Source organism: Juglans microcarpa x Juglans regia, chromosome 5D, assembly GCF_004785595.1.
Source record: "Juglans microcarpa x Juglans regia isolate MS1-56 chromosome 5D, Jm3101_v1.0, whole genome shotgun sequence".
Lineage (NCBI taxonomy): Eukaryota > Viridiplantae > Streptophyta > Magnoliopsida > Fagales > Juglandaceae > Juglans > Juglans microcarpa x Juglans regia.
In genome coordinates, this window is record NC_054602.1 from 10,189,467 (window position 1) to 10,198,774 (window position 9,308).

General features: G+C 32.1%; 1 protein-coding gene across 1 annotated transcript; it reads right to left on the bottom strand.

Moving 5' to 3' along the window:
- Positions 1 to 2,202: 2,202 nt before the first annotated feature.
- LOC121265532 (cellulose synthase-like protein E6) lies at positions 2,203 to 9,095 on the bottom strand. Its single transcript, XM_041169195.1, has 8 exons — positions 8,714 to 9,095; positions 8,048 to 8,369; positions 4,441 to 4,581; positions 4,187 to 4,318; positions 3,847 to 4,059; positions 3,499 to 3,726; positions 3,060 to 3,407; positions 2,203 to 2,973 (listed from the first exon to the last, which is right to left on the bottom strand). The coding sequence occupies exons 1-8, from the start codon at positions 8,986 to 8,988 to the stop codon at positions 2,428 to 2,430; spliced, it is 2,205 nt and encodes a 734-aa protein (XP_041025129.1). The 5' UTR covers positions 8,989 to 9,095; the 3' UTR covers positions 2,203 to 2,427.
- Positions 9,096 to 9,308: the final 213 nt, after the last annotated feature.

The window sequence follows — 9,308 nt, forward strand, 5'->3', positions numbered from 1 at the left end:
AAGGAAAATACTTTAGTCACAAAAAGATTATATAAAAACAATCTTACAAATTGATGTGGCTTGATGTGGTTTGTAAGATTATAAAATTACTTTTATAGTAAAGTAGATCTAATAGATTAGATGAAACTACATTAATTTGTGGGATTACTTTTGTGTAGTTCGTTTGTGGATATAGCAGTACTCTTTATATTAAAGTTCTACAATTAATTAAAAGCATTATTACGAAAAGTTCTATTTCCTACCGCAATCACAAACTTGTCTCATTTGTTTTCACAACTCATTTCAATTAATCTCATATCATCTTATCTAATCGTTACAATTTTTTCAAATTCTCACACAAAATAAAATAAACAATTTAATTTTTTCAAATTTCAAAATAAAAATAATATTAAAAAAATATATTCTAATAATATTTTTTAACGTTAATCTCAACTCATCTCATCTCACCTGTGAAAACAAACAAGGTTAACAAACCTATCAAGAAAGGTCGCTTCATGCAACATGACACATTGATATACGAGATGCATGACAAAGTCTTCTTCATCCTTGTATCTTCATTGTAATGCTTAGTTCAGGTAAAACTGAGCGAAGCTGATCTATAATACTCAACCCCAATTTGTGGCAAAAAAAAAAAAAGTAATAATAATAATAAAAAAAAAAAAAGAAGGAAGGAAATAGAGGACCACACTCCTACTAGTTCAGTTAGCCAAACTGAGGAATCCACCTTCATGTAAGAACTTTTTTTTCTCGTTTTAGACAACCTTATCTTATCATTTTTCTCCTTTTTTATTTTTGTTTTTTTTTAAGTAGGTTTATTTAATAAATATACCCTATGGAATTTCTTCATTGTCATCTTTAATTGTTTTCTATATAACTACAAGAAAAACAGACTTTTGTGACCAATTTATTGCAACCAAAAGACTTTTTACAATCAATTTTAGTTGCAAATAGTCATTTCACTAGAATTAACTGGTTGCAAATAAATAGTTTCTTGTATATATTCTTGATTCCAAAATTTCTTGTGAAAAAAAAGTTGTATATTTTTGCAAGGATTCAGCATACAATTAGGTATCTAAGTGAAAAAGCAGTGGTTCTATTCCAACACAACACCTTGAGGGGGATGAATAGGTGTAGTTCAATTTTTATGGTCTATTAAAAAATATTGCTAAACAAACAATTAATCAAATAAACAAATCACACAAATAATCAACACAAAGATTTGGTCACGAAGTGAAAACTCATTTGAAAAACATCTTCAAAATCTAAAACTACTCCGGGTGTAAGTCACTACCTCAAATCTACTATAGAAACTTTAATTGTTACAACCAATTTAGAGACACTCACAAAACCTTTGTAGTTCCTAAACTTGGCATGCAACACCACGAGTGACCCACTTGATCTCTACGTGCATGTAGTGTGCCGGAACTCCGACCTTTCTATAGTGTCCCACAAGAACCTCTTGCTCTCTGCAACAACAGCAACTCCAAAAATCTTCTGGCCAACCAACTGTCCACTCCAATGGATTCAATTGTGTTTAATCTTGAGTGTGATATGATAGAGGTATATTTTCCAAGAGATATTCAACTTTGAAAGTGGAAGGGAGTCTCTCAAATGCTTTTGGAATGGGCTTTGTTTTTGGCTCTCTCACCTTTGCCAAAGGGCAGGACAAAATGTTCTATTTATACCTCCCAAGATGTGAGGCGCTCAAACCTTAAGAAAAATTATGTTTTCTGAACATTGGGTCTAGCGTGGGTCGAGTGTATGTTGTACTTCTAAAGCCGCTCGAGCGCCAAGTCGAGCAAAACTTGAGCGAACTCTCTGGATGACCTTCGCTCGAACGCCATGTCTAGTGCTTGTCGAGTGAACTCTCTGTTTGCCTTCCACTCAAGCGCTGTGTCGAGCGAACTCTTTGTATGAGTTTCGCTCGAGCGGTTTGTCGAGCGTATGTCGAGTGAACTCCCTGTTTTTAGTTCCGCTCGAGTGCCAGTCGAGTGAACTTCCTGCATGTGTTCTTGCTCGAGCTGTGTTGAGCTCACTTGACCTCATTTTCACTTCGACACACTTCAACACTTGTTACAACACAATTTTACAAAAGTTTTCACAAGAATATGTCAACACACTCATTTTTACGCATGGCATATGAGATTGTCAATGATGGCATGACTATTAAAATTTCTTATCATACATTATTAAAACAGGCAATGACTAATGAGATTAATTCAGATTGCCAATGGACGTTTTGCCTTCTAAAGCTTATTATGTCGTACCAAACCTTAATAAAACCAGATGGGAATAACATACCATCATGAACACTACAGTTCCTTTGAGAATCAGTATATTCCCTGGCCTCCTGGTAAGTAGAAAAGTACTGTACTTTCAACTTATTTCATTGCTCGCAGAAAGTTTTGCTTGGCATTTAGAGAGAACTTAATAACAGGCTAATACACAAGCCAAACCCGCAAACATAAGTGACCAAAGTGTCACTGAAGTTGGCATCCTGCCCTTATCTTTCCTGAGGAAGAGACCTTGATAAACAGGGACGTTGATAATAACCAGGAGAGCACATAGAAGAATCTGCAACGCAAATGGGTTTGAAAACCAAGTTTGCATATCCATAATCACCCTCTTCATTCCTCCAACAAAACAAAATGCGTTTAGCAACGCCAGTGTTGCTATAATGGTAAACATTGGGGAAGAAGCACCAAATTCCATGATCTCCTGCTCGTTTCTCTGCGACACATCACTTTCAGCCACCTTTGCCGTGATGGCGAAGCCTAAGTCCGTAAGTCCCAAAAGTTTTAGGATGTTGTCAGAGAAGGCAAAGACGTAGGAACTGATTCTTTTGAAGAGCCATATCCTTTGTTCATTCCACCAACCTTGGAATGTGCCCCCACACCAAATAAATTCTCCAAGACTGTATGCCCGGTGGACAATGATGACGAATGCAAATGGTAGCACCCATGCGCTTGAAATCTGTTAGTGTAAGATGATTCTATTCTTAGAAAACAATTTAGGAGCAACCATAGACAGGTTTGATTCAAATAAGGACATTTTCGTACCTTAGGAAACAAGGGAATGCCCCTAAGGAGGCACAAGGATGGTACTGCAACATAATACAGTGTGGCCAAGCAATTTGGAGCCCATAGCAAATAGGGACAATAGGAGAGTTGAAGTTTGAGGGGAATCTTTTTATACCCACTCACAAGGGGATTGTACCTTGAGAGAAAGACCTGAAAATCACCTTCAGACCATCTTTTGTGCTGTACAAGTGTCTGCAGTAATGTAGTGGGCGCAAGCCCGAGGAAGGCCTTCCTTTCTGGATTGAAATAGATGGATCTCCAACCTCGACATTGTACAGCTAGTCCTGTCATGACATCTTCCACCGGACAGCCATATTTCAGACCCATCTGCAAATCATTATACGATGTATATAATGAAGGTTCACATTGAGTTTAGGAGGAGAGAGAGAGGGAGAGAGAGAGAGAGAGAGAGAGAGACCTCCTTTCCCCACAGAGTCTTCTCTTCATAGGTACAACTTGCAAGGATTTTACATGTGTCCTCTAGCACACTTGCAGTACTCTCTTCTACCTTTATACCGTTCCATACCATCAAATCTGTCTTGCAATGCTCACTATACTTCTTCCCACACAGGGACTCTCTTCTGTGAAAGCACCCGGAACCAATATAGAAAGGTCCACCATTCCCATCCTGTCCTGGAAGATCCACCTTTTATCACCACCATGCATACCACCGATACAAAATTAACTCAGTAAAAGTATAATCCATCATGGACAAGTTTAATTCAATCGTTTGAAATCACTAGGTTGTTAATTGGTTTGTAGTTACCTTTTTTAATACGTTCAAGGAACCACCGTAAAGATCATTCTTCGTAAGATTCTCGAAGGTATGTGGAAACTGTACGTAGCCAACTTCGTGACCTTTTTCTTCATCCATAAAAAAACACAATGCATCCCTCACTGTCTCCGAATCACTTGAATACATGTCGCAATCCAAATTAAGAATGATCGGACCATTGCTTATCCTCGACGATACCCGTATCTGGTTTTTCGATTATCATGACCATAAAATATACAAAAAAAAAAAAAAAAAATGTTAACACACGAATTAATTGGAATGCTATATATATGTATATGCATTTTGCACGTGGATATGAAGTACGGTGTACCAGTGCATTCATGGCTCCTGCTTTGAAATTGTGGTGGTATTGGGGTCTCTTTTCACGTGCTAAGTATACCAGAGTTGGCAAAGATTGTCCTTCCATGTCCAAAGCCGTAGGGTCTTTCCCATCAATAAGTATCTGTGAATTTGAATAATAACTCTACTTATAATTAAGCTGTAAGGTGCAGAAGACTTTTGAGTAAATTATGCATATGAAAATATTCGTTGCCGTTGGTATCAAGATTTGTAATTAGTACGTACTTGGAGAATGGTTTGATGATCACGTCGGTTTGCAACCAAATTCCACTCACTGAATCCTTTGTGTTCTTTACGTATTTCCTCTGGAATCTGACCTAGCTTTGTGACGGTTTCAATACGTTGCTTCATGTTCTCGTATGCTTTCTGTCACGTGAAAGTGGCCGGATGATATCAATAAATAAACTCCAAATAAATTAAAATGAATCATAAGGTCATTTCAATTGTATAAGAGAAATGAAGAACTCTTTCACGAGCATTGAGGACTTGCATGTGAAGTAGACTAGCTCTTTGTTGTTGGTAAATGATGCAATTTTGTTCCTACCCCTTGCAATAAAGATTTTAAAATAGCTCTTTACAAGAGTTATTTTACATAGTTTTAGTTATCTTTACTTATCTGGTTTTAAGAAAGGGTGTGAAATATCAAATTTTGGGTTTGATCGGAACCTTTTTTTAAAATCTTGATCCCATTTTCTAATCATGGAACAAGTCCATTTACCTAATCTAGATCTGCAGGTTATGTTTAACAAATAATTCACCCATTTGGTCAATTGAATAATTCAAGAAACTGGAATAGGAGGGAGTCTAAGGATTGTTCACCTAAGTTTGGGTATCCGAATATATTTGGACCATAATCCAGGCGTCAAATGCGGCCCAGATTATGGGCCAGTACTCGGAAGAATTTGGGTTTTTGAGACCCGAAATCCTAGTACCCGGATTGTGGTCGAATTTGGTACTTTTTTCTTAAATCTATATTTTATTAAAATTTTATAAAAAAAAATAATGTTGAAACATGATACTACATACATTAAACATGATTCAATTGAGATGAGATGAGTTGAAATGATTTGTGAATAATATTGATATATTTGAGTTAAGATTAGATAAGTTAGAAATTGTTTGAGTTAAAATATTTTATGAGATTTTAGAAAAAGAGAGAAAGAAATTGATTAAAATATTATAAAGTTTAAATATTTTTAAGAATATAATTTCTTTTATATTATTTTTATTTTGAAATTTGAAAAAATTGAATTATTTTTTATATTTTGTTTAGAAGTTTGAAAATATTGTAATAATTAAATAATAATTAGATAAAAAAAATTAAAATTTTGAAATTAAAAAATTTATATTTATAATATTTAAATATTAAAATGAGATTAGATAAAAATATCAATATCCAAACTAGATTAAACGTTGAAGATTGTCAATATATAGGCACTCACATCCATTGTCAACCACAAAAAGCAGGAGGATAATCTTAAATAGAGTTCAACCCCTACATTATAAATAAAAGAAGACCAGAGCTAACGCATTTTCAGCACTCACTGATTGGCTCTCCAAAGACTTAAAAAGGTTAGGTATGGACCGGAAGGTACCAAACCAGCCACACGTTTCTATCTACTCAATCAATTCGGTGGGCCCACCAAATTGGAACTATCACATCCGAATCTTTGTATTTGTAAAAACTAAAGGGGCCGGCTACTATGCCGCCTCATTTTAATAGCTGGCATACCGCCCAGCATAAATTTTTATTTTTATTTTTTTTTTTTATATTTTTTTAACATATTTAAATATATTTAAAAAATAAAAAATATATCAGTATATTTAAAATTACTTTCTTAATTATTAAGTAAAAAAAAAAAAAAAATTTTGACTAGCAATCAAATAAAAATATCAAATTAAAAAGATAAAGTAGACTTTCTCAAAATTAAAAACCGTAGATATCCAAACGGAGAGAGTAGTCAGTTTTTTTAGACTAGATTGCTTTACTTCAAGTGTTTTTATCCAATATATCCCCAATTTGTTGGAAGTTTTATGCTATATAACACACGTTTATCCAAATTCTATAACACATCTTTTCCATCTATTAACATTTCTTGGAATCAACTGGTCTGTACCACACGTTCATCCAACTTTTAAGAAAGATCCTGACTACATTAAAAATAAATAAATAAATAAAGACAAATCAATGACATAATTAAAATCATTATACAAAATAAGAATTTTTAATTTTAAAATCCTATTTATTTTTAAAGATAAGATAGATTGATCCTATTTATTTTTAAAGATAAGATAGATTGAAATTAAAATTAAAAGTTAAATAAAATATTATTAAAATATATTTTTAAATATTATTTTTAATTAAAATTTGAAAAAATTAAATTTTTTATTTTATTTTGTGTAGAATTTTAAAAAAATTGTAATGATTTTGTGTATAATTTTAAAAAAAATTGTAATCTTTAGATAAAATGATATGAATTGAGAGAAGTTATAAAAACAAAGAGAAAAGATATTTACAATCGTGAATTGTACAACTGCCACGTAATCGCTTTGAAAAAAATAAATAAAATATGACACATAGATAAAAAAAATTAATTTTTTAATAGTGAACTCTACTATTTTTTAAAACGATTACGCAGTAGTTATAAACTTTATAATTATATGTAAAATTATTCAAAAACAAATGAGACCTTAAATAACGTGAAATCCATATATCACATACATTTATCAATTAATATGAAATATTTTTTAATGTTATTATTATTTTATAATTTGAAAAAGTTGAATTATTTATTATATTTTATGTGAGAATTTAAAAAAATTATAATAATAAAATGAGATAAAATACTTTTCAAATCCAAACGAAAGCTAATTAATCAATTTTCATCCATCTTCATCGCTTACCAAAAAGGACAGACATATTTAATCGAATTTTGCATGCCAAAGTAATATGGCGGGCATTCTCGGGATGCCATATATTTACAAAAATCATTTTAACTAATATCATTTTATTATTACAATTTTTTTAAATTATCATAAAAAATATAATAAATAAATTAATTTTTTTAAATTTTAAGACTATAATAACATGAATCATCTCACCATCCAAGAAACTACTAATGTGAAAGCATGCAAGTATACGAAAATATTTGTGCTATTTAATTTTTTATACTACGAGTAAGGTTACCGCAAAACATTTTTTATAAGATATTTTATAAGAAAAGTTTATTTTTTTCTCATTTTCTTTTAAGTATTTTTTAACATCTTTAATCATTAATAAAAAATTTAAAAAATATATAATTTTACTAATCTTCACTTCCTTAACCACTAAGAAAAATAAAAAAATTAAATACAAAAAAAATAGTAAATATATAGTAAGAAGGTAATAACCCTATCATTTTCATAAATAATATTAATACACGCACAATATTCAACATATTTTATAATTATATTTTAAAATAAAAATATTTTATAAAGAGTAAGGCTAAATACAAATTTCAAATAGACAAATCTCGTAACCTTTTGTAAAAAAAGTAAATTTTACTAATAAAAAATAATTTTTTTCATATTTTTAAAAAATAAAACTAAATTTTTATAAAAATTTATATAAAATTTATCTATTTAAAATTTATACGAATTACTTCTCTTTTGTTAAATGATACTATTTGGAAGGACGTGCAAGTTGCAGTACGAAAGAGGATCAAAATCCGAGGAGTTAAAGTATTAAGTATTTTTATATATTTTGACACATTTTATTTTCTGTTGTTTTTTAAATTATTAGTATATTAATTATACCTTGATTAAAAAAGTAAAGGATACGAGATAAGATTACCTTGACGGAGGACCAGTCGTTGGCCATGACAGGATCCCCATGTGGCTTAGCAGCTGTTCGGAAATAAGCTTCCGGCGATCTAGGTTCCACTTTGAATTTCTTGCAAAAGGGAAGCCAAGTCTTTGCGAAACGCGAGGCCTCGAGCATTGCATAGAACGTCAGATCGGAACAGCCATCGTCGGAGAGATAAACGGCCAGCTTTTGAGGTGGATAGTCATAAGCCAGGACGGAGAGAACTGTGTTAATCACCAAAGCTGGAGGTTCTATCACGGGGTTTGCGGTGCATACGAAAATGTCTATGCCGGGCAAAGCCTTTTCGTATCTGTACATTATTAATAAATGACCACTCTTAATTACAATTAGCAAGTAAATCTCGTACAGATACACGAGCATGTACATTGTTTTAGTTAAGATAAAAATTAAATAAAATATCGTTAAAATATAATTTTTAATATTATTATTATTTTAAAATTTAAATAAATTGAATAATTTATTTTATTTTAAGCAAAAATTTTAAAAGTTATAATATTTAAATGAAATAAAATGTCTTAAATGTGAAAATAAACGATGGCTTAATAACAACAGCTACCATGAATATATATCTGCATACAAAAGTTAGATATCTGCATGAATAATTTGTGAAAGAGAAATAGCTAGCTAGGAGACCTGAGAGAGAGCCGATCTTTGAAAGCGCGGCGGTAGATGGGGTTCCATCGCAGAATCATGGTGATAAACCAATATAAAGAAAACCAAAGTTCTGAGAGAAACATTCCCATCCAAGCCCATCTTCCGGCTTCTTCTTTTGCTGGTATATACCTCGCTCTACATACAAAGATCAAGCATATCCCCACGAAGATTGAGTGCGCATAGAATTTGAAAGGGATACGTGCCTTTGCTGGCGTTGTTGTGAAAAGAGGAAGATGCTCTTCATTATTTCCCATTTCTCTCTCTCTCTCTGGATCTCTCGATGAGTTGGAGTGCAGAATGCATGTGCTACTTGCTTATATCAAGGAAAGTTTACAAAACACTAGAAACGAAAAGCACGCTTACGACCTAGCTGAAGCATGTGGCCAGAACATCCAGAGGAGAAGGGAGGTCACTGTCACACTACGTCACTACCCCAGCTCGGCCTGACAACTAAGAGTATTAGTATTGAATTAGTTATTTTATTCTTTAAATTTTAATTAATATATAATTTTTTTATTTTTAACTAAACATTCAAAACTTAAAATCTATATTAGATTAGTCATCACACTCTCTA